The sequence below is a fragment of the Mus pahari genome, chromosome 6, assembly GCF_900095145.1.
Source record: "Mus pahari chromosome 6, PAHARI_EIJ_v1.1, whole genome shotgun sequence".
In the NCBI taxonomy this organism is placed as follows: Eukaryota; Metazoa; Chordata; class Mammalia; order Rodentia; family Muridae; genus Mus; species Mus pahari.
In genome coordinates, this window is record NC_034595.1 from 105368144 (window position 1) to 105396014 (window position 27871).

Below are 27871 nucleotides of genomic sequence, written 5' to 3' on the forward strand. Positions count from 1 at the left end.
GTCTGGCTGTGCCAGGCAGCTCCACCAGCTCCATGGAAGTTTACGTCTCTTTAATAAAGATTAAGATGTCAGAGGGCCAGCGTTGCACAAAATCCTACTTTTATTAAGTTCTCATTACCAACCCAGGAGCGAGGCCCATCCCTGAACTTCCGAAGCGGCGTGGTTTCTCGAGAACGTGGTTATTAACTATGCATTCACGGTGGCCGCAGCTAGGATGGTTCTTGCTGAGTAAGCGATTGGGCTGCACGCCGCCCTGGGCTGGACTCAAAACAATGGGGACTTAATGAAAAGAGTGACCCTGTGGCCTCACCCAGGCTGGCGGGCATCCCTGAGAGGGGGGCTGGGCTTCATGGGGTACCAGCTGCTGACCTTGGTCTTGACTAGAAGTCGGTCCTGGGGCTCCAGCAGGTGCTGCCCACACACGAGGCCCTAGCAGCCCTCTGTGTTATTCACAGGCTCTCACCATCATCTCCCTGACACACCTTAGCTCCCATGCTCCACTCCCCCAGATGAGCAGGGCCGTCCACAGCGAGAGTCTCTCCTGTTGGGCCGGCAGCACTACCCATTTTCAGGGTGACTCCTCATCACCCCAAGCATCTGTGTGCCAGGGTGCTGCCATCAGCCTCCTCACAGTAACCCAGCTTTCCTCTTCTCCGGGACTCACCCACCTTTTCCCTACTGTGTCCTCCATAGTGAACCTGGCAGGAAGCCCCCCCCCCCCCGAGAACCATCCACCTCTCCCTTCACCCCATTAACCATTAGCTGTGCCCAATGCAACCACAGCTCCTTCTCTGCCCACACCATGCACACATGTTGCTAAGACCCCACTCCATGCTCACCAGGCTTCTGTCCCCCCAAGGTCAATAAACCAGTCATCCAGGGACCTAAGGGACCTATCTTCCTCTGCCCCTGACTTCAGGTCTCACTTGTGCTGAATCTCCTGCTGCAGCCACCCCTGCTTGTGTGAGTGGGAAAGAAGGGCTATCCTCGGACACTGTTACAAGTCACTTTGTATTCTCTGGAGACAGCCTGGACTCCTCACTGAGAAGACAGCCAATGTCTCTATCCCCCTCATCGCTGTTCACACCTCTCCCTGAGGCAGCCCTGTTCACACCTCTCCCTGAGGCAGCCCTGTTCACACCTCTCCCTGAGGCAGCCCTGTTCACACCTCTCCCTGAGGCACCCCAGCCTGAAAACACCTCCTTGCCATCCACACATGGGCCGTCCTGGGTTCTCATCCTACAAACATAGTTTCAGTCATCAACTATAATGCTTCACTTCGGGGCTTTTTTTTTTTTTTCCCCTTTCTTCCCACAGAGGCACAAGTGATTCATACTTGATAGAAACCACACTTCCAATCGTGAGTTCAAGTCTCTTCTCAGAGATGGTCTGTGGTCCTTGGGCCCTACCTTCTCACCTTACGCTGGCAGCGGCTAGTCAGAATTCCTGCTCGTTCCCTGAGGACATGGGGAAGATTCTCACACTGCAGAGTGCCACACCGCTAAACAGCAGTGTGTTGGGGCAGGAAGACGACATAATATACATTCCATTGAGAGCATGGTCAGCTGAAGATGGACTTATTTCATATTAACCCCATCCTGAGACATAGAGCCGCTGCCTAATGCAACCCCAGCACGCCCGACACACATCTATATCATCATCATCATCATCATCATCATCATCATCACCATCATCATCATCACCACCATCACCACCACCATCACCACCATCATCATCCTCACAACCACCATCCCCAACCTTTGTCTTGCTACATGCTATAAACTTGTGCCATGTGCTATTTTACCCATCCTCTGTCATTAAGCTTGTCTTCTGGTCCCATTCTGGATTGAGCTGTTGGTTTAAAAAGGAGGCAAATTGGAGAACTACCCCTTCTATATAGCCCCAGGTCAGGGAAATGGAGTCACAAAACAATCACTGCCAAAAGACGAGGAAGAATGGAGATGGGTGGGGGCGCACCCTGGGAGGGACTGGTCAGGAACACGGGGTTCCTTGGCGTATGGTCCCTGAACAGCCCGAGATGTGGGCTGTTGCTGCCAGGCCAAAACTTGCTGGGTCCTCTCTGGGCACAGTGGGTACTGGGGAGCCTGAGTCCACCAGATAAATGGCTTTATTTTCTTTTTGCACTGGGGACAGGATGCCTCTCTGTATCTGGCTAACCTTGAGAGAGTGAATGCACCCGTCCACACCAGCTTTCTCATACGGACACAAAGAGGAACTATGGCCACTGCCCTGGAGAGCAGCAGTGAGCCCCCTCGAGCTCCTGAGATGAGGCCGGAGAACAGGCGGGTTGGTCTCTGGCATCACCGTCTCAGAGCATGAGAGCCAGCAGAAAGGCTCAGCCTCGCCCTCCTGAAACCACGGCACAGAGTCCCAGCTGCCTTGCCTGCCACCCCCAGCAGCAGACCATCTCCTTCAGGCCTGCCCTGTCCCTCCTCAGGTAATCTGAGCAGGCAGGGACACGGTCTCCCGTGGGAGCTGCACATGGACAGCCACGGGACAGAGGTGATCCACGCCCCCAGCCCTTCTCTGCCCCAGGCGGCCGCCAGTCCTGTTCCCTCTGAGGTCTAATTTGATGTTTCCTTCCACCTTGCCAGTTCCCCCTCTCTCCTGCCTCTGCACGGCTTGTCCAAAACAGAAGTACAAAAGGAGGAAAGCTATTCAAAACCCCTCCTCCTCGGTTTATTTTTGCAGCGCTCTGGGGTGCCCACGCTTCAGATTCTCTTCCGATAATTATCTGCCCTTTCAGGGCCTTAGGAACCCAGAGTCCCCAGTTTGAAGGGCTAGAAGGAAGCCCTGGCCTGGCCATGGCACGCTGGACCTTCTAAGTAAACGATGCAAACACAGGAGCTCACCCCTTCCCTTCTCACCCTGAGTCTTGTGAAGTAGAATGTGTAGCCTTTGAGCCCCCCACCCCACCGCTAGTCTGTGATGAACGCCATGCCAGACTCTGTCTAGGTGATAATTTTCCGTCCCCGACAACGCAAACATTTCTGAGGCTAATCCTCCAAGACTCAGCCATTGCTCAGAAATAGCAGAGCTGAGGCTCCAACATAAAATAATAGTCTTGCTTTTTATGACTTCATTTATCAAAGCACACTGGAGCAACATCTTGCTAACCGGGTGAGAAGAAGCTGTTGTTTGCCGGGTGTAGCAGGCTGATGGACGTGGGTGTCAGGTGGATAACGAATCCTGTTAGCATACAAAGAGGCCGAGGCAGAGAGATGGTATCCGTCAGAGGAAAAGGGAGTATTAAATAAGAAAATGGCACATCATGCTGAATCTGTTAAATTAAGAGCCATACTTCCTCTTACCCAAACCGATTTGTTAGCCTTGCAGTTTCTTCTTGTGTATGGCAGAAGAAAAGGAGGAGCTTCCTGTGACTAGGCCAGGCCTCCTGGCTCACCAGTGCTCGGAGGCACAGCTCAGCCCATCTGCACTTCGGGCATTCCTGCCTCGAAAAGCACAGGGCAGGGCCAGCAAGATGGCTCAGCATGGAAAGGGGATTACTGCTAAGCCTGACAACCTAAGTTGTATCCCCAGGATCCACACAGTGGAAGGTGGGAGAATAGACTCCTGAAGTCCTCGCTCCTCCCCCAACACTTGTAGCCATGGAACACACATGGTTGTGAGTACAACATGCACATACACATACATACACATGCACATACACATACGTACACATGCACATGCACATGCACACACTAAAATCTAATTTTAAAAATTAAGAGATTACAGTAGACACAGACCATTATAGAAAGCCACGCCAGCCAGAGCGCAGCAAGGGCTGACTGTGGGCTTGGCCCAGCCAACATAGCTCTACACCACAGTAGCTAAGGCTCATCACAGCGGGGGCAGGGGGGGGGGCAGGAGGATTGCAAGAGCCAAAGGATCAGGACTGTGGACTAGGAGATAGTTTTCTATATATGACAGGGAAGCAGAACCCAGGACACTTCAAAAATATGGTTGCTTAAACAAGACAGAAAAAAAAAAAAGCAACATTAAATTGCCATGGCATGGGCTGGTGAGATGGCTCAGTGGACAAGAGCACCCGACTGCTCTTCCGAAGGTCCGGAGTTCAAATCCCAGCAACCACATGGTGGCTCACAACCATCCGTAATGAGATCTGACTCCCTCTTCTGGAGTCTCTGAAGACAGCTACAGTGTACTTACATATAATAAATAAATAAATCTTTAAAAAAAAAAATTGCCATGGCATGGGGCTCACCTCTAGGAGAATTACAGACAATGGCTGCTGGAGAGGGAGAACCCACTTGCTCCAGGGATGAACCCCACGATAGGTTAGCCAATCCCAAGAGGTCAGCCCTAAAGACACACTGGCAACAGTAAATGACCTTATCAGGTTGTATTTACCAACATATTCACATGAATATGTAACAATTACCACTAGAGAAGAGGAAGCCATGTATTTGTGACACAGGAGGGTCATGGGAAGAGTTGGATGAAGGACACAGAGAGAATGTATGAAGTCTCATAAAAAAAAAAAAAACCAATAAATTGCAAAATTTTTAAAATGGGGGGAAAACCTGAAAAAGCAAAAAATTAAAAAATAGCACAGAGCAGACAGCACAGGAGGGTCTTGGGATGTTTCCCTGTGTGCCCTGGGGCACGAGAGAGAACAGAAGAGAGCAGGGCCCTCTGTGCATGCCACTGGGTTCTCAAGACCCTGACTCCAGGAGTCAGAAACTTGGCAAATCAGCACCCCGGACAGCTCCCCGCTCCCCACAGTAGGTGCTTAGCCGATGCTTGCTTGTTCAGTGGGTGAAGGAAGCAAAGTTGGATTTTGGTAGGCTGGGGCGGGGGGATTCCAACATTCAAGAAGTCTCTGCTAGAGCCTGTTGGGAGGAGCAGTCACATCACAGTGGCAGCCTTGAAAACTCAGCAACGTTTCAAAGTACTAGACAGTTTATTTTCTCAGAAGCCCAGCGTGGCTCCTCAGGATGTCACTCTGGAACTTTCTGGCTACAGGATGGGAGGCAAAGAGCTCTGTGGGGCATGGCTATTGAGACTGACTGTCCTATTCCCCTATACCCATAGGAGTGTCCTATACCCCTGCCCAAGGTGTCTCCTTCCAGCCCCAGCTGGCAGAATGTCACCCAATATCTACACCAGTGGGACCGATGGCCCCATTTGAAGGCAAGACTCAAAAAGTTTGAACTCAAAAGCCAAGCCTGACAACCATCATCACCAGGGTTAAGTATGCCCGCCATGAGTCTCGCTGCCATGGCTGGCAGCGTGTGACCCGCTTCATGTGTTCTAACATATCAGCGACTGCAGTCCACCTCGTGTTTCACCGGGAAGCGGCCTGACATTGTGAGTATTTCCTTCTAGCCTCCTCATGTGTTTCACACATGGGAATAATGCGCCGCCTTCTCATGATCAGCATCTGCCCATACATACATGTGGAGGCTAGCAGTTAACAGCAGATGCCTTTCTAACCATCTCAGCATCCCTCATGGAACCTGGATTCTGGGGACCCCCCTGTGTCTACCTATCCAGTTCTGGGGTTATGGGACATGTTGCTACACCTGACTTTTTAAATGGATCTGAGCTTAGGTCTTCATGCTTGCACATTAAGAAAATTACTGATTGAGCCACCTCCCCAACTCTTAAAACTTTTAAAAGAAAATGAAGACTCCTCCCTCCCCCCTTTTTAAACAAGTTTTGGTTTATGGAAACATGAGACCACGTACACAGCTGCACACGGCTCTGCTCCAGCCCCGACCAGGGCTTTCCTGACAGTTAACACACCATCCTTGTTAGGGCTTCGGTCATACCTGTCACAGTCAATAATAAGCCAATGCTTATATAATGTTGATACATTGATACATTGTAACTGACCAGAATTCGGTCTTGCCTTCTGGCTAATTCTGAGTAAAACCTTCTCTAGGTTTGAACATTTGGATACTACCTGGAATCTCTTGTCATATCCCTAAAGTCTCCAGCTCTGACCAGCCTATGTGCCCTGCCCCTTCCCCTCTGATCATTCTGCCCCTTTTCTCATTAAGCCCAGTATGACAGATATAGATCCTGCTGTATGCTCATCTGCAGATGGCTTCACCCACAGGTCCACATGTTTGTCTGTCTGCCTGCTTGTCTGTCTGTTTGTCTTCACACTGTTTTCCTGCCCCCACTGTGGCCCAGGAAAAGCATAGATGTGCCCTACAAGGTAGAGCTTGGACCTTGGGACAGCTGTGGCAGCTGTGCAGGGGACCCCTCAGAACAAGAGTATCAAGGACGGATGCAGAAGCCAATGCTACCCCTATAAAACACTGGTTCTCAACTTGAGGAGTCATGACCCCTTTGGGTTGTATCAGATATCCTACATGCCAGATATTTACATTACAATCCTTAACAGCAGCAAAATTACAGTTAAAAAGTAACAACAAAATAACTTTATAGTTGGGGGTCACCACAGCCTTAGGAAGGCTGAGAACAGCTGCCCTAGAGGAATCAGCAAGCAGAAATACTTTCAGGGTGTCAGTGGGCTCATGCCTTCTCCCAGGACTGGGCAGCCCTTACCCGAGGCTACCCTCCCTGAACCCAGGGCAGGTGTTCTCTCTAACAGAAGGTTCTGGAAGTGAAGGGATGAGACGGCTTTCCACAATGGCCTGCCTTCTCCAGAGACCTCCCACCAACCAGATAGCTGCTGTCCAGGGAAGCTTCCCATCTCTGAGGTTCTGGGGCCCACCCAAATCCTACTCGGAGGCAACGCACTAAGAGGCTCTGCCCTCAACACACAAATACAGGAGGATGCGGCTTCTGATACTCGCAATGGTCCCCAGAAGCTGTCTGTGAGGCCTAGGAGGCGTAGTCGGCACCACAAGGAGGAAACAGACTCAACATTTGTATCCTGTTGTGAGATGTTCCTCCAGGGATGCAGCCCTGTCAGATATCAGGACACTGACAAAATGATCAGCTGCAGGAAAGTGTTCAAGGTATCTGTGGTGCTCAAGCTGAGAACCATCCCTGCCCAGGGAACACGATACCCCTGTCTGTCCAGTACTCAGAATGTCTTCACATCGTGCATGCTGATGACAGAAACAACAGACAGGTGTCTGAAGGGATGAAGGCCACAGCTGACCCTCCCTATCAAGGCCTAAGACTCTGGGCTTGGCTGAGTCTGGTACTGTGTGTTTAGGGCAGAAGAGCCTAATGAGAATCTCCAGCCAATATATATTTCTCTCCTAATAGTTCAGCACAATTTAATTAACTCAGTATTGCACACACCTGAAGATTATGGACCGACTTTATTGACGCTTCCATCTGGCTCCTATAAAGCCAGTAATGCACCCAATAAATCCTGCTTAGATCCAGGTGCGGGAGAGGCCACGCCACTTGGCTGTCTTCCCCAGTACTCTCTCTCTCTCAAGGGCTGCCTGGGTGACAGTGACAGGGTCTGAGAACCCTCCCAAGGGTCACCTGTATGCACACAGATGCAGGTTTGCTGTGAGGCTGGGCACTGTGAACTCTGTTCTGCAGATGGATCTCCGCCCTGGAGATGCCTCCTGAGTTCAGACAAGCCCCCTGACCTTCTCTCACCTCTATGGAGAAGTTGCCATGGTCCCTGCTGCCCAACCTGTCCACTCCAGAGCAGTGCATGCTGCTCCCTCCAGACCCAACTCACTCCCCAGGCTTTGAAGAAAACTAGGCCTGTATGATGTACTGTTTTCAGAGGGGGACGATATGGTCACAATTTCAAAGTTCAAAGCCAAGGGCTTTGAAGCAAGAGTGGGGTTCCTGGATGGGGATGAACTGAAGGATAATGTCTCCTTCTCCAGGCCTCCAGAGGAAGGGGCCCGTCTCTCTGCTGACAGTTTCTGAGGCCAGAGAAGAGTCCCTAGGGACACTTGGTCTCCCTTCCCTGATAGAAACCCAGGGAGGGTAGGCTCGGGCAGCTTTCCCACTGCTCGGCGCCACTCCTGACCTCCTCTAGGACCTTTACCTAGAGACTTCCCCACAGATCCTTCATGGGTGCCACAAAGAGGTTTCTGAGAAGGCAAAACCTGACATTTCTCACAGAAAGGTAGAAATAAACACAGGTTCCCCCCCCCCAGCCCCCGGCCTGATCCAAACCCTGTGTGCCTCCAGTTGGTTGAGTACTGTCTCAGCCTTCATCCAACATGCAGGGCCCTGGAGACAACACCCACGGGAGCAGGTAATAAATTACCGCCAGGAAATTAATTAGCTGCACTTCTGCCCACCTAATCTGATGGTTCGAGCTGATTTAAGGGAGCCTCTGGTGGGGGGTGGGGGTAATCAACATCACCTCAGCTCAGGAGGTACGCTTACTACAGTCATCACCAAGCTCGGGGCTGCTCGTAACTCACCCGGGGCCACGCTAACGGGTCATTAGTCACCCTTATCGGCTTGCAAAGGGGCCACAGTTCGAGGCCCTGCCCTAAGAAGCTAGTTCAAGTGCCGCAGAGGGATAAGGTCAGAGTCCAACCGCCCCCCCNCCCCCCAAGCTTCCCCGCCGCAGCCCTTCCCCCAGACAGCTTTCTGCCTATCTCTGGAGTGAATTCTAGATGGGGCCTCTCAAGCCAGACGTAGGCTGGTTTCAAAGAGCTACGGAGGGTCCCAAGGCCAGTGGCCCGGGCCCCTCAGGAGACAGGGACCCTTGGAGGCAGTCCTTCCCGACTTTCTGCTGTCTTGGCGCAGTGTAACACCTCCTCACTTTGCAGCCTTTGATTCAGCAAAATCAAGGATGCAAACTTCTTAGGAGTACTTAGTTTCCCTGGCAACTGAAGCTGACCTCAACATTATTGTTCTCAAGAGGGGACTGACTTTGCTATATGCTCATTCACTGAATTAATGGACTCCCGGTTCTTTTATCAGCAACCCCAGAACAATGGAAAGAGAGACATGTCCTCAAAGGGCTTTCAACCACTGTCCAGCCTTTTGTCCCTGGCTTACTGCAACGAGGCAAGTCTATTCAGCCCGAGATTATCAAAATCAACTCGGAGCTGTCTCCGGGGCAGCCAAACACACTTTGATTTCATAAAGACATAACTGATCCCATATGCAAATTAATAATTTCGATTGCGGCGTTTGCTGTGTTAGTGGTGTTTTTGTTTTGTTTCTGGTTTCTGGTTTTTTGTTTTTTTTTTTTTTTGTTTTTTTTTTTGGAGAGGTTATAAAGAGAGTGTGTAGAAAAAATAAAAACCAAAACTGCAGTATAGTTATGCGCCTTGATGGGTTGCCAGCTGGCTGGTAAGGGCAGATGAAGAAGAGGTTTCTAAGCTCACTAGTGAAAGCTCTTAGCATAACCCAGGATGGCCAAGCTATGCGTGGTGGCACAGAGCCTTCCTTCCGGTTCCAATAATGCCGGCCAGACCCTGACCTGCGGGTCAGAGCCTTGCTGCAGAGCCCCAGCGTGTGTGTCTGCCCACCGCCTCACCCTCCAGCCACATAGGAACAACATAAACCCATCCCCGCCTCCCTGTGAAGAAACAGTCTACGGAGGCAAACGGTTGTGGTCCTGTTTAGATCTTGGATGTGTGACATCCAAATAATCGCTGCACAAAAGCCACTTGGTAGCGGCCCCCGCTGCCCAGGCTGCCTCTTCCTCAGGCAGGCTGAGTTCACACCCCTGGCTCCAGTCATCCTCCGTGAGCCATGAGGCCTCTGGGCTTCCGGTCACCAGAGGTGGCTCATCCACAGTCAGACTATGGGAAAAAGGTCCCCGAGCCCAGTGGGAGAGGCTACGGGTCTAACACCCAAATAACCATTTCACAGATTTTCGTAAACATCAATCAATCATCCTGTTTGAACCACTCGAGGGCTATCAGGCGGCTTTTATGACCTGTAGCATTTTGTACGAAATAATAACTGGAAGAGATTTATGGACCCGGCGCTGACCCTCTCGATTTAGTTTTTACTCTTTCCATGCCTCCCACCATGGACTAGGAATGCTGGCTGGGCCTTTTCCAGGACCCGAGTCCCAGTCTGAAGGGTACAAATCCCTGATTTCTTTATTTGGGGGCGGAGAGGGAGCAGAGAGAAAGGTGGAAATAAAAACGCAGGAGAAAAAAAGGGTCACTTCCTTTCATTTGTGTTTTCTCCCCAGTCGCCCTGTATTAACACCTCCTTCCTTTGCAAGACGCTGAAAGAAAACAAGATAAAGTGGACAAAGGGAAAGGCTGTGGGGCTCTGTGTTTCCCTTTTCATATCACTGAGGAGATTGAATCAAAATTCCTTCGGCTGATACCATCTCCCCGGGTGGACTACACTCTTGTTAACGGATAAATTCAAACCCTCCAGAAAGTCAAAGAATAAATTTAAGCCTTTGCCAAATGTCTATCCTATTGGATTTTGATAAGGCGGCCATTGAGCCTTAATAATGTCTTCCATCCATTTTCTGCGAGCCCTTAACACGGCTCTTTATTCGTCCCCAAAGCCTCTTCTCCCGGCCTTTTTATTACGGGCTCCGTCGTGCTCTCCAGGGAGCCGGGCGGCCGAGTGATGGATGGACAGCTCGCTAGATTATCTCCCGCAGATGTTTGCTCTCCAGGAGCCCCCGGGCTTCCCTCTAAATAAACAGACTAAATAGAGTCGCTGGCAGAGGGGCAGCCCCAGAGGTCTTGGGTTCCAGTGTGGGAAGAGGCGTGGCTGGATCCAACCACAGTCAAAGTGACTTCTGGAGAAGCTCAGGTGACATGCCCCGAGGGCACGGAGGACAGGAGCAGAGATGGCACCGGGCTTTGGGCACTGGAAGTTTGGAACACAGGCACAGAGGCTGAGGGCCTGAGGCCACTATGTTGGGGACAATGGGGCCCACAGGAATGCTGATGGTAAGAGACAGAAGGATTAATGGGGGTGAGCAGGAGACCAGGTCCAGGGAGGGACCAAGGGGAGGGAATGGAGAGAGGAGACAGACTGGGCCAGCCGGAGCTTCGCTTAGTGCAGGCTTGTAGTCTTGGATGTGAACCTGACACAGCTGACCCACATGTAGCCATGCTCGTCTGATCCTAAGCTCCTTCTTCTGTAAATTCTGAATAAATTAAGAAGAGTACAGTACCTCTGTGGTAACCTCTCCTCTGATGCTCCAATCTACCACGTTTCCCAGAAGCTGACAGACGGCAGGAAATAGATGAAGCCCAGAGAGGGCCACTGACCAGCCCAAGGCCACACAGCCTCCACATGCCTCTTTGCCCCACGATCCCCTATCACATCTTTAATACCAGTGTGCAAGACTTCCTTCAGGTGACCCACACTACAAAATTAGACAGCAGGAACTCACTGGCTTCATCGTGGGTGTGCCGTGGCCTCAGCAAGGAAAAGGCACGAGTCTACACCAACCACAGCTTTAAGGGACAAACTGCTGGCGAAGCAGACATTTCCAGCTAGATGAAAGTTCAGAGGCACCTGTGACCCCTCTGCGACTAGCTCAGAACTCCCACCTCCAGTTCAGTCCCTTCATCTGCCACCACTCAGCTCCAGACCTCAGATTAGGTTTTAGTTCCTCTCCTGTGACCCTGGGGAAGCAGACAATGCCCAAATGCTGTGGATGCCTGACACTGTCCTGTTCAGCAGCCCCCGCGTATGCTGCAGCAGCTCCTCAGCCCCTAACCCCCTCAGAGCATCAGCCTCCAACCTCCTCTAGTAGGGCAGAAGGGGGAAGAGGGCTGGGCTGAGCTGTGAGAAACCTGCGGGGAGGCAGCCAGCCAGCCCGGTTCTCTCCATGCTCTGGTGCTGACCCACAGATGCTCTGAGACAGACTCTCACTCAGCCTGGCCTGTGGCTTCAAAGCCATCACAGGACCTGCCATCGAGGCAGCCCTGCGACCCAAGCTTCCAATGGGTTGGTCTCTGGCTGTAGAGTACCTAAAACTTGAGTGGCTCTCAGAATAACCTGAGACCAGGTTAGACAGGGCCCCATGGAAACCACATTTTATAGAGGGGGAGGGAAAAAGAGCTCAAATCACAAACAGCAGGGCCACCCTCCCACCCCAGAGCAAGAGGAGAGTGGCCAGGCTCATCCCATCCCGTTTCCACTCAAGAGCAGCGCATCCAGCACCTTTCCTTCCCCGCCCTTTACATTTGAATTAGACCTCTGACCTCTGACCTCCTGCTTTATCCTTTCTACCCAGGCTGGATGGGTCCTCAAGAGTCCACCTTTCCCCAAGGTGGTCTCTGTGAATGCCACACTCCTGTGGCATGGAGAGGACTGTGCTTCACGACTCCACAATCCTTGAGTTAAGGAATTATGCTTCAGCCCCTACCCTGCTCCTTTCAGAAAACACAAATTTATCCAAAGAGGCAAAGAGGGAAATGAGGATCTGATCCTTGGTACAGGTAAAAGGTAGCGGGGAGAGATGGAGGAAGGAAAGGGAGAAAGGGCCACTGTCAAAACTTCCCACCCACGCCCCACCCCTAAATGCTGCCGAGGTTTGCCTTGGAGGACAGGTCCTAACCCTGGCAGAGAGCTCTGCCCACATGCCTAGCCTACTACCCATTGAGCTTGTCTGCTCACTTGAGTGGCGGGGACCCTCAAGTGCAAGACTCCAGGTGAATAACACGGTGGACAGCGTGGTGCTGATGCAGGAGCCTACGCAGCAGCCCCAGCTAAGACTCCCACCACGTCCAGGTAGGGATGAGTATAAACGGAGCTCTGTGTCCGCTTTTGTTCCTGGGCGTCTCCATGGGAAGATCCTGAACACAGGATAAGATGCTTGTCTGAGCATGTGCACGTGAGTGTCTTCCTGTGCACATGCGCATTGCATGCAGCACCCGGTGCTTGAGCTCAGGGAGGCTCCAGAGCTGAGCAGCTCCCAGTGCACATGCGCATTGCATGCAGCACCTGGTGCGTGAGCTCAGGGAGGCTCCAAAGCTGAGCATCTCCTTGCTACTACACAGACTACAGTGTAAACTCTCGCTCGCACCTCTGCATGTTGCGTGTCCCTGGGACATCTGGGTCGTTCCCTCTGCAGAGCTCTCTCTCTGTCTCTGGGTCTCTCAGAGCCGTATCTGTCAACCAGCTATGATCCATCACCATCCAGAAAGGCGTAGACAATACCCAGTTGATGCTTTTTCTCTTGCCTAATGGTTTGCTTACTTAAAGTTGACGCTGGAGTCCTCTTTGGGAGTTAAGAGCACCGCACAAGGATCTGTTGAATCCGCGCGCCCCCACCCCCGGTATTCTTTTCATGTGAGTATCCACTGAAGATAGTTAAATAAACACAACCTGCCTTTATTTGGCTTCCATGTGTCTGCATAGCCTGTAGCCATTCTCACAGGCACAGGGTTCTCCTCTGTTCCCAAGAGCTGGGTGTGCTTGCTGAGGTGATACTCCCTTGGTCACACCTTGAAAATGAGCGTCTCCCCTAACAGCATCCATATAGTGCATGTGCGTGTGCGTGTGATAACACTCTGCTCTTGGACTGTGTCTGTCCCCTGTAGTTCAGAAACAACTGAGACCACACAGTCGCCCCACCAGGAACTGCGTGAAAGGGTGCTGGGGTGACGGCAGTGAAGGTGTGCTTGCCTACCTTTTTGATGCAGCTCTCCTGGGATGACACCTCTGTATCCGTCAGCATCTGCTGCAAAGCAATTGGAAAGGGCAGTTAGTGACTGACAGGAGTGGCCTTCAAGCGTTAGAGGGCTCTGAACCATAGGCAGATCAATGTCCCTGTCAGGACAAAGTCAAGATCTCATGGAAAACTTTTAGTTTGTGATAACATATCCTGAAGCAACATGAGGGAGGAAAGGGCTAACCTGGTCTGCCTGGAATTGTAGACCAGGTTAGCCCTTTCCTCCCTCACGTGGCAGACTCATATAGCTAGTCACATCACATCCACCATGAAAAGCAAAGTGAATTTGTGTGTCCTTGATCATTTGCTTAATGCCCTTATGCTAAACGGGGGTCCTCCATCGGCCTGGGTCTGTGGTGTTGCTCTGTTGAGAACCCATGGTCTATGTGTGAGAACCCACCTCACAGACTGAGGTCTGGCATTGCAGCATCTCAGGGCAGGCCGCCTGTGGTTGCAACAAGCAGGGAGCGCAGACCTTGAAAGGGACAGCAGACCAAGCTCTGCCAGAAACCCAAGCAGAACATGTGTAGAAATGGCTCTGCTCTGGGCTGCACCTAACGGGTGAGTTAGGCTTCAGGCATGGCCCTCACCTCCTGGGATTCCAGTTTGGCTTAGCAGGCAGAGCTCCGGGTGGGAGTGGAAAATGAGTTCAGCTCTGCTTTAAGAGACAGCAGAGACACAGGGGACAACACAGGACCCCGTCTGAGTCTGAGACAGCAGAGTGTCACCGCTCTGTGATTATGTGACATGCACTGGGGAGGAAGAAGGTTTGTTGCAGCATATGTGAGCACCTCTTCGTTGTGGTGCCGGACATCATGAAGGCGCCTGGTGAACCTCTGAACACCCTCCCTATCCAGCTGTGAGTAGCATAGAGCCTCACAGACACATCTGGCAGAAGAGGAGGGAGACCCCCAGCCTTGGATCCAGAGCCTCCCCTTACAGCTTTCCTCTGCTAGTGTCTGCACAGCTGTGGCATCTTACCCCACATAGCCTCTCAGAAAGCTGCCAGCCCCGCTCCAGAGGGCTGGCATGCGTGACGTGCCGAAGCTAAGCAGACTGACAAACGACAAAGGAGTGGTAGAGAACGGACTTTCTTTTCCCCTTCTGGACTGGAAGCACATAGACTCATGTTCGTAAATTATAATGTCACTTCCATGAGAATAGGAGCCAAGATGGAAAACCATACTTGAAAAATACAACGAGGAGTGGTGTCAGGCCCGTGGGCTTTCCTTCCCTCCCTTCACACTTCCCTGAGGTGCCCATGTGTGCCTGTGCAGGCCGGACAGGGAACCAAAGTGTGGCGTGCCAAACAGGCTCTGCCTGGGCTCAGCTGTAATAACAAGAGGTCACACTCTAAACGTTGGGAAATTCTAACCCATTGGGAATTTTATGATGTTTCTTTTAATAAATCCTGAAAGTGTGGTTTGGAAAGTGACTCTAAGCAAGGTGAACACCATGCAAGACTCAGGCCTTCAGAGGAGGCTCTCTCTGTCAGTGACCAGTGATGGGCTCTGCTCAGCCTGGCCGGATTCAGCCACAGAAACCGGTCGGAGCTGAGCTGTGGACAGTTGCGCCTGTGCACCGCCTATGGTTTCTCGCCTCTCTCAAAGCCAGGGAGGTTGGAAGGGACCCTATAAATCTAGACAGGAGGATACACTGAAACTGACCAGTGAACCCTAGAAAGGCCCCTTTCCCACTCATGCACTGGAGGCAAAGTTTACCCTAGGAGGCCTCTTCCTGCTACACAGACACAGTCTGTGTAAATCTGTACCCTGGGTGCTGTTCCCAGCAGGGATGGAGACCTCTTTGTTAAATACATGCAGGGTGGTAGTTCTGTGTTGCAGCTCACCCAGGGCAGGGTGTGCCATTCCTGCAGGCCATCAGCTCTCTTGGCTTTCAATGGCCTGGCTTCAGTCAGAAGGAGAAAATTGGTAAAGGTTGCCTTACAGTGAGAAGGGGAGATGCAGGCAGGTAGTGAGGAGCCATGGGGAAGATGCCACTTGTGGAAACTGTGCCCTATCTATACGTTCAATAAGGAGCAGGCACTGTCCCAAACCTAGTGCATATCTCCAAACTCCATTAGCTTACTAGCATGAGGAATCCTGAGATGCCAGTCCTAGCTGGATGTTCTACTGGTCTACTCCACTGTTAGGATCCTTTCTTAGGGTCCCAGGCTTCAGGGGCATGTGCACGCGCACGCGCGCGCGCGCGCGCACACACACACACACACACACACACACACACACACACACACTTGCGCTTGCTTTCAAAGTCCCTGAGAGTATGCAGTGTTTGCTGAACCTGTCAGCAGACAGGTCACAGGAGACCATGTGATGTTTTAGGACCAGTCTAAGGAGCTTGCTTGGTGGCATTCCACAGTCACCTTGTACCAACACACCGATGTCAACGCAGTGCTTGACACTGAAGAGGACTGGGACATAGGGTGGGGTATGAGGTGCCTCTGACTGTTCTGCTACTTCAAGAAAGAGGAGATATTTACTGGAAGAGATGGCCCACCCCATCTCCAAGGAATCTTTAGGAGTAAGGGGGTGTTCCTGTCCCAGCTAAGCCTCCTGACAGGAAAACTGCAGCTTGTGTTACTGATAAGTGTAGAGCCAAGGCCAGAACTGTGCCTTTGCATACCTGCCTGCTTAGCTCTCTGTGTGCTCAGTCAAGCTTCAGATACTTGCAAGGGCACCAGCAGCCAACGGGGCTCCCCGGGAGGGGCTTATCACCTGCTCCTGATCGCATTCACCATTCCGGAGTGTATGGCCGTCTCTGAGAGATTTTTTTTTTTTTTTTAAGAGAGATTCCTTCCTTCTAAGAGGAAAAGGCTTGTGTCTGGAGATCTGAGCCTGCTTCACGCTGTGCAAGAGTGGCTAATATGCTCAGCAGCTCTACCAAGATGGCTTGTGCGTGGCCACACAGCCTTCTCCCAACCTGCCTGCCATCCTTTAACTTAGTGGAATAGAAACTGTGTTTCAATGGACCTATGGTTGAGTGCAATCACACCAGAGGCTAAGAAATAGCCAAATGAGATAACCTATCTGTTATGTCCTTGTGGGCTCCTTCACTCCCAGAGGAGTCGGCACAGCTGTGGCAATGGCTCCTACCTACCCTAGAATTTGCAACCATACAGGAACACCTACAACCTAATCCCCAACTCTTCAAGAGTCACCAAGTAAGAGGGAACAAACAGCCTTGTGCGTCCGAGGTCACAGGGTCTGGCTGGCCTTGGGACAGGGGCTGGGGCTCTGTTCCTTGGCCTCTTCACACACACTTTGAATAGATGCTTACTGAGCTACGGGGCATACAAGCTTGGACTGAGATCTGCTAAGGATCAGGAAGTACCACATGGCAGGCTTCTTTAGTCACTGGGGCACGGAGCATCACACCCTCAGAGGAAGCTGGCACCTCATGAGTTTCCAGAGCCCTCCTGCAAGGGGAGGTTTGAGCCGGGTTTTGGTTTAATACCAGCCTTGCCAGGTAGAAATATCTTTAATGAGGCCTCCTCACCCGCGGCTGACCTTGGGTGGAGAAACTGCCGGACGCACTCCGGAGCCTCTCAGCCTTGGCTTCCTCCCTGACTGGTCTGCCGTTTACTGAAAACCCTCTTTATGTTGCTAGCTCAGCCTCGGCGTACGCACTGCTGGCTTGCTGATCGCTGGCAGTGGCTGCCCGAGGCTCTCAACGTCTCCCCCGCACCCCAGCAGAAGTATTAGGTGTGTTTTGATAGAACATTTTAGCCAAAAAAACGAGGTTTGACCTGCGGCATTTCGCTTCTCTCTCGGGTACCAGTGCCAGGATTTAGCTAAGTGGGGTTGCTCAAAACATCTTTTTTGACTCTTAAAATAAATACCCTCTGTTCTCCAAGAGGTTGGTGACGAGTACACACATACATACAGGCATCTCATAGGCTCACAGCTCTGAAACTCTGGCATGTCCCCCACGGGGGCCGACTTTCTGTTTGGTGTCACAAATGGATCCCAGAAGGCGTCTCTCCCTTCAAAGAATCTGGGAGCAGACTTATGAGAGGAAGCCAGCGGGGGTCCCAACACAAGGCTACTCCAAAGCCAGACAAGCCAGACTGGGAGCATGGTCCGGGCTTGCTCTGAGCAGTCGCCTGGTCTTTGCACATAGCCTAAGCCTCTGTAGCCCATATTTCTTCCATCTCTGTTTTGAAGTCCTTTCTCAGGATTCAGGGATTTGTTTAAGCCTAGAACCATCGGGAAGCTGACTGTAGGATCTTTTCTGGGTGGGAAGAAGGGCACGGTGTTTGTTTTTAAGGGGGTGCTGACAGAGACTCCCAGGCATCCTATCCTGGCTCTGAGCCTTGCTTGCTGACTAGAGGAGGCTGTGGGCTCCAGAGCTCTGGGTTGTTAGGGGGCAGAGATAAGGAATGGTGGCTGCTGACCTCCTCTGTCAGCAGTAGCGTTGACCACTTCGGGGCCTGTCCTTACAGCAGGGTTTTCTGCTAAAGAATGGGACCACATGGGGCTACCTTGATTTAAACCCAGGTAGCTGTTGGAGAGGAACCACCTCGTGTTGCCTCTTTCTGGATGACAGGACATATACATACATGTATTCTGAGGCTAATGGATACCGCTGATAGAGTCTCTCATTGGCCTGGAACTTACTAACTCAGCTGGGCTGGCTGGTCAGTGAGCTCTGACCAAACTCAGGTCTTCCTATCTGTGCAGAAAAACGCTTCACTGACCACCGAGCTGTCACCAGAGTCTGGGAGGCGAGGCTCTTAAAGAGTAATGTTCACCCTCAATGTTCTTCCCATACCAGCATCTTACAGTCAGGACATTCGTTCTGCCAGCTCTAAGGGGTACGGGAGCCCCATCAAGGGAGACTATGATGACACCAGCAGTTGGCCATCTCCTGGGTTGTCTGACACTTCTGAGACGAGTCTCCTTCATGCGAGAGCCCAGGGGTGGCAACATGTAGGCATGGTCATTGGGAAACAGTCAGGGGGAAAGCAGAGGGGGGAGCAAAGGAGATGCTTGAGGGCAGGGAGCATCAGAGTGTGGGCCTCTGTTCCTGTGCTGCACGGGCTCTGCAGGGACAGAGAGGGTGGTCAGACACATCTGAAGAAAACAGCCATGTGTCCCTCCCTTCGGATAGGTTCCACACCTGACGCCTGTCCGGATCTCCCTAGGAGAGGGACACTCCCCTTAGCTGGCTGGCGTGCTGGCCAGCACTGAACTGGGACACTTCCCGTTGGCAGTTCTAGTGGGAACCCGGAGAGGTTCTGAATCCCCAGGCCAGCACTGGCTTCCAGAGCAAAGGATCCGGCCGTGTTGACACAAACTCCTGAGCTCTCAGCTGGGAGAGTGGGGTCATATTTATTTATTTATTGCGTTTGAAAAAGAAAAAAAAAAAAACAGCTTGGCGGTGTTTGAGCTGCAGAGATGATTTTTTTTTTTTTAAGAGCAGTAGACACTGTTTTTAGCTTTTATGCCTAAACAGATACTTCTCAGTTCCTACAAGCGAGAGCTGTCTAATGAATGGAGGCTCTCTTTCCTCCTAAGAAAAATATTTACACAGTCTAGCACAGCAGCAGAGGACTTCAGGCAGCAGAGGACCATCCCTGAAATGCAGAGAGGTCTCCACGCTTGTCTGCCTGTCTGCACTCAGCCAGCCCTCCTCTCCTCTGGGGCATTTCCCACCCCCATTCCCCCTCCGGGGTTCCTTCTGAGAGACCAGTGCCTAGAGAATGCCACCATCATTTTACTTTCTAAAGCCCCCCTATTTGGCCCCAAACCCTGGGTCTCCTGGTCTCTAGCTCTGTGTGAGGAGAGGTGGTGATTTTCTCAGAAGTCTCCAATGAAACCCACTCCCCGTGAAGGGTGTGGTAGAACCCAAATCCCATACCCATCACGACTTAGATGGGCTGTGCTCGGCCCTCTTTCACGGCCTGTTGGGGCCAGTGGGTCTTTGCTGTGAGCCCAACCATTTTCCCTCAGGCACAGGCCTGTCTTGTGCGGCCTGGCCAGCACAGTGGTGCAGACCCAGAACCTGGGCACGGGTTGGCTGCTCTCAGATGATCCAAGAACACTCTGTTCGCGGGCAGTTCTGGGTGTGTGATCATACTGTCGGGACACCTCGTCCAGGAGAGGCTGCCTAGTGCTTGTGGCTGCCTATTACAGACGGATCAGATACGCGGGTTATAAGGTCTCTGTCTGTCTTGGGCTACTGTGCCTTCTTAGCCTTATCTGTGGGCAGTCATGGAGTACCTCTGTCTACACTGGCTCGCAGAAAGTGACTTGGAGTCACACCATAACACACCAAACAGTCGCTCCTTCTCTATACTCAGAACATTAACAGTAGAGAAAGCCTTGGGTAAGGGCCAGTGAGCCTGGGTTCCTCTTGATTTAGGGATCCTGAGGTGGGGATGAGCAGGGATGGCGTGGAACTGAGAACCAGCAAAGGTGGAACAGTGTGAAGAGCTCCTTCCCAAGGAGACAGAGGGGCTGCCTGGCCAGAAGGCCTGGAGTCTTGGCTCGGGGAATCTGGGTTTTACTGAGAACAAATACAGGTGGATACTGACGGTGTGACAGGTGGCAGAGATGAAGCTGGGCCAGACAGATGGTAGAGGCACGGGGTAAGGAAGGTCTGTAGGGATGGGGGCTGCATATCCATGCTGTTCTGGGTTGCCGCTAGCTTCCCTGGTCAGCTATGAGAGTCTTTCTCATTCACCTCATGTGTGGTGTGCTCTGGTGCGCTTTGTCCCACTACTAACAGGAATCTGTCTAGCTTTCCTGGGGCTAGAGATGGAGGCTGTTTGAGAGACTCCATCAGATGGAGGAGAGGGAAACAGCTCACAGAGGCAAAAGAGCCTTCTCACATCTGCACAGCACTTTTGTGGAGTCAGGGCAGAGGACAATACTGTGAACCCTGCCACGAGTCCAGTGAAGGCCCCAAGAGAGGCAGCATAGGTGATGGTGACCTGAGGGATACTGCAGCAAGATGGTGTGGTCCAGCCCTGGCCTATGACCTCAGCTCACCCAGCATATGCTAGCACAGAGTTTCTATAGAAACATCTCATCTCCCCCCAAAAAGGACCAGATGGGAAAGAAATCCCCCTCTGCTCCCAGCCACCTAAAGGCTACCCTGTTAACGTGTTCTGGCATCATCTTCAGCAGGCCAGAAGGAGGCCTGGGCTGGCCACCCACTGGGGGGGGGGGTGGTAATTGCAAGAGTTCTCTCAGACTTCCCAACCCTAAAGCTGTTCCTTTGAAAAGAGGGGCATATGCAGATTGGCCCAATGAAGGGCTTCCTGAGCCTCATTCAATATACAGCTTTCCAATCAGGGGGTTGGCTCTCCCCTAAGGAGGGGCCACACTCCAAGGCTGTGATCCCTCCCGACACATGAAGGCAGCCTTTCTGCTCAGCTTCACTTCATAGCTGCTGGTCAGCTTAGGAGTTTCTCGGCACAACAGGCTCTGGAGATCCCAGCCCCTCTCTCTGCCCTCCCAGGAGGCTGATAAGAGTCAGGAGGACCCGCAGTCTATGAAGGCTCTCCTGGCCACCAAGGTATCTAGATAAAGGCCGTAGCCCAGGAAGGGGAGATTGGTGAGTCTAGCTTGGTAGGTTCCCATGCCCCTTCCCTCCCAGGCAGTAAGCTGAGGACCAGGACCAGAAGGGAACAGAATCAGTAGGAGACGAGGAGCTGGAGTGAGTGGGCACTTCACCTCAGCTGCCACAGAACTGATCGCCCTGCCTTCCTGTGCTGGACACTTGGCATAGGGTGGGAGATGTCAGTTTCAAATGAGCCGAAGGTTACCTTGACTCTTGATCCTGACTCTTCCATCTTCGCTATTACCCTACCAGCTCTTACCCACCCCAGTGAAGGCTAGCAGAGGTTAGACTGTTCTGGTTGGCGCAGTTGGTCGCCCCACCAGAGGGGAAAGGCAACAGGCAGAGAAGGTATCCAGAAGCAGAGACAAGCCAGGCATGAGGCCCCAGAGACACTAAATAGTCATGGTCTGTGATACCAGCGACTCCCGGACACTGATGGGGACCACTGGAACCTGAGCCACCGCCAATAGCATTGGCGGAAGCAGCCCTACAGGCACCTGACGGGAGCTTCGTGGAGTGGAGGCTCCAGTGTGTCAGACATGGCCAGTAGGTGCGTGGAAACACTCTTCAGCGGCCACCTGACTGGCTGTCTAAAAGCCGCACCGGGGGTCGCATGCACGCGGCGAGCTTGCAGACAGCATGTTCCTCACATCCATAACCTTGTGCCTCGGTGACCTCCAGAGGCTCATGATGGTTGATGTCCTGTAATAAGAACACTTAATACAACAAGGTCTTCCCTCGCCACCGCAAAGCACTAATCATTCAGACAGAGGGGCACAGGTGAGTCTGGCAGACATTACACCGGGCCCAGGGTGAACTCAATGATGTGGCATTTATAGGAGGAATCTGGAGTATTCAGACTTGGACAGGAATCGGAAGGTAGCTAGCTATAAATGTTCTTGAGTTCTAAGAGACTAATTTGTGTAAGTAAGGGAAGCTTCGTGCTGTCTGAAATCTTTCTGCACCAGGATGGCCTCCTTGTATCCTTCCTTCCCTCTCTCCCTCCTCCCCTCACTCCTTCTCTCCCTCCTTCCCTCTCTCATCTCCCCTCCCTCCTTCTCTCCCTCCTTCCTTCCTTCCTTCCCTCTCCCTCCTCCCCTCCCTCCTTCTCTCCCTCCTTCCTTCCCTCCTTCCCTCTCTCCTCCCCTCCCTCCTTCTCTCCCTCCTTCCTTCCCTCCTTCCCTCTCTCCTCCCCTCCCTCCTTCTCTCCCTCCTTCCTTCCCTCCTTCCCTCTCTCCTCCCCTCCCTCCTTCTCTCCCTCCCTCCTTCTCTCCCTCCCTCTTTCTCTCCCTCCCTCCTTCTCTCCCTCCCTCCTTTCCTCTCCCTCCTCCCCTCCCTCCTTCCCTCTCCCTCCTCCCCTCCCTCCTTCTCTCCCTCCTTCCTTCCCTCCTTCCCTCTCTCCTCCCCTCCCTCCTTCTCTCCCTCCCTCCTTCTCTCCCTCCCTCTTTCTCTCCCTCCCTCCTTCTCTCCCTCCCTCCTTTCCTCTCCCTCCTCCCCTCCCTCCTTCCCTCTCTCCCTCCTTCCCTCCCTCCTTCCCTCTCTCTCCTTCCCTCTCCCTCCTCCCCTCCCTCCTCCCCTCCCTCTTTCTCTCCCTCCCCCCTTTTCTCCCTCCCTTGTTCTCTCCCTTCTTTGCCTGCCTCTCTCCTTTTCCTTTCTTTTCCATTTCTTTTCCTTCCCTTTCTTTTCCTCTCCTTTCCTTCTGTTTTCCCATCCCTTTCCTTCCTTTCTGCCTCCGCTCCTGTCTTCCTTTCATTGTTTTGATGCTAGGAATGGAAGCACATTAAGAGAGTGCTCTATGCTGACCTGCACCCCTGGCCCTCAGAACAGATGTCTGTGCCAAGGAACACCCAAGCCCCCTTCCTTTGTTCAGTCTCCCACTGCTTGCACCAACTCTGAGCGTGATCCATCACAAACCCAGAGGTAGCTCATCCGCTCACACTCCCAGGACCCTGTGGTCATCCTCTCCCCTTACTTCAGAGAGCTCTGGAAATCCCCCAAGCACACACAAGGATGCTAAGCAGATGATATTATCAGGCACTTTCCTCCCTCCCAGGCTAGCAGGACAGTGGTTGCCACAGATGCCAACAGGAATCCATGATGGCAGCCCCACAGAGACCCACAATGGCCCTATAGACATCGAGCCTCGCTGTCTCCTGAGGGCCTTTGCTTCCTTGGTGGGAAAAACAAGCCATCAGGCTGACTAATGGCTCCACACAAACATTTGTCTTTTACTTTCAACCTTTCTAGTTATAGAAATAACCTTGATATTGATAGAATTATATTAATGCACTTCAACCTGACCCCACTTATCGATGGCTTGTTTGTTAGGGCGATCTTTAATAATCATAAGTGAAGAGAAAGCTCTTAGATCTCCTATGATGGAGGCCCTAGGGGCTCGACCCCTGGCCATTCAGCTCCTCTGGGGCTGTGACATAACTTTCTCACTGGGGTTTGATGGGTCATTTATTATTTGGAGGTAGGAGTGCACCAAAGTGAGATAAATTCAGATCCTGTAAGGAGGAGGGGGAAGGAGGAAAAGGAGGAAGAAGAGGAGAAGGGAGAGGAAGAGGAAGAGGGGGAGGAAGAAGAGGAGGGGAAGAAGAGAAAGTGGAGGAGAGGGAAGAAGAAGAGAAAGACAGGGAGAAAGAAGAGGAGGAGGAGGAAGAGGAGGAAGAGGGGGAGAAAGAAGAGGAGGAGGAGGAGGAAGAAGAAGAAGAAGAAGAAGAAGAAGAAGAAGAAGAAGAAGAAGAAGAAGAAGAAGAAGAAGAAGAGGAGGAGGAGAAGCCACCACTGCCACCTCCACCACTGCTGCCACCTCTGGCTCAGTTGGTAAAGTGTTTGAAGCATAAGCTTAAAGCCCTGAGTTCAAATTCCTAGCACCCATGTAAAAATATGGGGTACAGGGTCTGAAAAGACAGCTCAGCAGTTAAGAGCATTCACAGCTCCTGCAGGAGGACCCAGATTGGGTTCCCAGCACCCATATTTAAGCAGTTCATAATTAATTGCCTGTAACTCCAGCTCCCGGAGAGCCAAAGCTTTAGGCCTTCCCAGACACTTACATGCATATAAATGCAGAGACTCACAGGGCACACATGCATGCACATCACTCTTCAAAAGTCTTTCTTTTTTTTTTGGTTTTTCGAGACAGGGTTTCTCTGTATAGCCCTGGCTGTCCTGGAACTCACTCTGTAGACCAGGCTGGCCTCAAACTCAGAAATCCACTTGCCTCTGCCTCCCGAGTGCTGGGATTAAAGGCATGTGCCACCAAGCCCGGCTTTAAAAGTCTTCTTAATAAGCTAGATTCACCTGTAAGTCCAGTGTTGGAAAGGCAGAGGGACAGAGGGATTCCCTGGCCATCCAGTGTAGACAAGTCAGTGAGCTTAAGGTTTGGTGAGAGATTGCTTGAACAACTAAGAGAAGAAAATACCTTAGTGTCACCCTCTAGCTTCTGCATCCCAGTGCAGACATGTGCATCTGCAATCACACACTCTTGTGCACACACATGAACATGCATACATACACTAAAAGAGAAAAGGGGGCTGTAGTGCATTATAGAGATGAAAAGACCACCACCACCACAGGTGTTCCTTTTATAATGCCCCCCACCCCCAAATCTGGTCCCATTTTCCCTTCATCATGTTCCCACCTGGATTTACCACACTCTGGTTCTCACAAGCAGTTTGCCCATGCACACTTCTGAGTTCCACAAAGTAGCAACCAAGGAGGCTAGGGTACCACTATTTCCATTCCCACCTGCAACAAAGTAACAAGGAGACTAAGGGCCATGAGGTTCCATCTCAGGGGCACTCCCCGGTCTTACTCTTTGCTCTCAGTAAGCATCTCTGTCTATGCCAGAGAATGTAGAGACTCAAAGAGAGGCTGGGACACATGTCCGGTGTTACATTGACAGCTCCAAAGGACGTGCACAGGGCCATTATCTCATTTGGTCTCATTAGAACTGGTTCCGTTTGAAGAAACAAGTAGGAAAGGGTGTAAGGAACTTTGTCTCACAAATGATGTTTCCAATCTGCTGGAAGGGGACAGGGTGGCAGAGCCTCAAATGTCTGGGTTTAGTCACAGCTGCATTGCTAACTTGAGACCACTGTGTAAGGGGGCAGAGAGAGGCTGAGAGTGGCCGCCAGACAAGACCGCACACTTTCCTAATGGGGCCCAATTACAGGAACAGCTGTGTGTGTGTTCTGTGCATGGCTCTGAAGCTCCAGTTGAGGGGATCTTGCAGAATCCACTAGACTGTGGCTGTAGCCAGGAGCCCTGGGGCTTGAATCTGCTCTTTGGTGTGAGAAAGGCAGGCTTGCTTGTCTCACCCCACCCAACCTGCCTCCAGTTCCCAAGTGAACTCATGTGCCTGGCTTTTGTCCTTGCTTGGGACAAAGTACGGTAAAAACTGCTAAGGGATTCTGCAGGACTGTCCACTCCTGTTGGACTTCAAGTGCACCCCCGAGACTGCCTGTCTTCAGAGGCTCCCACGACACTAAAGGTATTTTCTCTCTTCCTGTATGGAGCCTCCAGAGTTGGGAGAGGCTCCAAGGCTGAGGCAAGGCACCCGGCTCAGGGTCACTTTGCCCATTCCAAGACCAGTGATACTCTCTGAACATGCATGCCCTTGGATGGCCTTGCAACCTCTCGTCTGCTTCTGGGGCATGAGATGACATAGGTTAGAAAATGAGTTGAAGCTGCCAAGGGTGATAAAGGCACCTGAGAAACTGACTATTATTCTATTGTATTAGTATTACCAAAGACAGACCTGCTTCTGCAACTGCCACCAAGCCCCGAGGAGGTTAATTTACACCAGGTAATCCAATCCCAGGGTAAAGAGATAGAGCCATCCTGGCTACCCCAGCCCTGGGCAAGAGTCGTCAACACTCTATGACTCAGAGACTTAACTCAGCCCATGGTCTTGTTTAGGTGCAGGGAGGAGGTGGCTCATCGAGCCTTATCCCTTGACCACAGAATGGCCAATGGTGAGTGATAAAGACAAAAATCCCAGGCGGGGTGAGGAGAAGGGGGAAACAACAACCCAGGGTAGAGCTCGCACTGCCTGTGGGCTTGCTTGACTCTGGGGCAGTGGAAAAGGATGGATCAGGGGCCTTGTCTGGGCTGCTGTGGGACACTGGATCTGGCCAGCAGCTGCTGGGGCCCACCCAACAGGACCTGGAAGACCAGCTGCAGCCACCCTTGAGTAAAGGTAGGAAATTGGAAGCAGTCTGAAATGGTTCTGTTCCTCTCTCTCTCCCTCTCTATCTGTCTGCCTGTCTGTCTGTCCGTCTCTCCCTCTTTCTATCTCACTCTGTCTGTCCCCCTTCTCTCCCTCTCTGTCTATCTCTCTCTCCCTGTCTCTATCTCTGTCTGTCAGTCCATATTTCTCATTTTTTCTCTCCCTCCCTGTCTCTCTCCCTGTCTCTCTCTACCTCTGTCTGTCTGTCTCTGTCTGTCCCTCTCATTCTTTCTCTCCCCCTCTGTCTCTCTCCCTGTCTCTATGTCTCTGTCTGTCTCTCACTTTTTCTCTCTCTATCTCTCTCCCTCTCTGTCTCTCTATCTCTCCCTGTCTCTGTCTGTCTGTCTCCCTCTCTCTGTCTCTGTCTGTCTCGCTCCATCTCTCTGTCTCTGCCTGTCCCTCTCATTCTCTCTCTCCCTCTCTGTCCCTCTCTCTCATTCCTTTTCTCTCTTGTTTGATCTGTCTGTCTGTCTGTCATTTTCCAACAGGACTAGCAAATATCACAAAGAAAATCCCAAAGTATTCCTTGGGAGTTGTCCCAGAGTCACATTCTAGGACAGTAAGCCACCTCTGAGATGGGAGTTGACCCAGAGTCACATGACCTTCTAGGACAGTAAGCCACCTTTGAGATGGGGGGGGGAGGTTCTTTCCTCAGGCAAGTCTTTTAGTCCAGAGGTTGGAACTGATTAAGACTCTGGCCCAGGTGGCTGTGGAACTAGGAGGCAGGGGTTCTTGTTCTCTACTCTGAGAACAAGTCTCAGGAAGGCCTTGGTACACTCAGGGATCAGGAATGACTTTCAAATTGACCCTCTGCACACCAGGTTGTTGCGGTGAGTTACAACAGGTCTATCTGTCCCTTCTCAACCCTCATCTGGAGAGGTCAATGAGTAAATGCACGTGTTCCCTGTGAGTTTCATTTTGTGGCAACCCTGCTGCAAAGAACCAGGATTCCTGCCTGGAAACTCATCAACAGTATCAGAAGCACAGATAGTTAATACAAGCCAGACACCCAGGGCCTTCATGTTCCGGGGGAGGTGGCTTTTACTCTGTCACCTTTCCCTGCTTCCTGATGCTTCATGAAGGAAGGCTGTTGCTCTCTGGAAACATCCTGCTGTCCATGTGTCTTGGGGAAACACTCATGCCTGCAGCCTTCCCTTCTTTCTAGTTCTGAACAGACAAGATCCTTTCATCTTTCCTTCCCTGCCTTATCGCCAGTGCCAGAGTCAGAAGGCACAGGTGGGAAATAGCCAAAATGAGCTGCTGAGTTCACAGACCTCGGGATCTGAATGAAATCTGCTCTGCACAGGCATCTCACCTTGTGGCCTGCTGCAGTGGGTCTGCCAGTTAATATGACAAGATCAACATCTGCAGACAGAATGACCCCTGTCAGCTCAAGAGGAGGACCAGCTTGGGGCACCTGTGACATGCATGACCTTTAGGTTCTCTGCATAGGGTACACTGGACAACAAATGTCTCAG

At 51.9% G+C, this 27871-nt stretch overlaps 1 protein-coding gene across 8 annotated transcripts in view; it reads right to left on the reverse strand.

The window, feature by feature from the left end:
• Prdm16 (PR/SET domain 16) overlaps positions 1–27871 on the reverse strand; it is a 320311-nt gene that overhangs the window by 148477 nt on the left and 143963 nt on the right. For 4 of the 8 annotated variants that reach the window (XM_029540246.1, XM_029540247.1, XM_029540245.1 and 1 more), the window contains exon 3: positions 13529–13579. The exons of 1 other annotated variant lie outside the window; for it this stretch is intronic. In XM_029540246.1, coding sequence (XP_029396106.1) covers positions 13529–13579 — 51 coding nt within the window. The remainder of the gene's footprint in view (positions 1–13528; positions 13580–27871) is intronic. 3 more of the 8 variants (XM_029540250.1, XM_029540249.1, XM_029540248.1) reach the window with 1 other exon arrangement.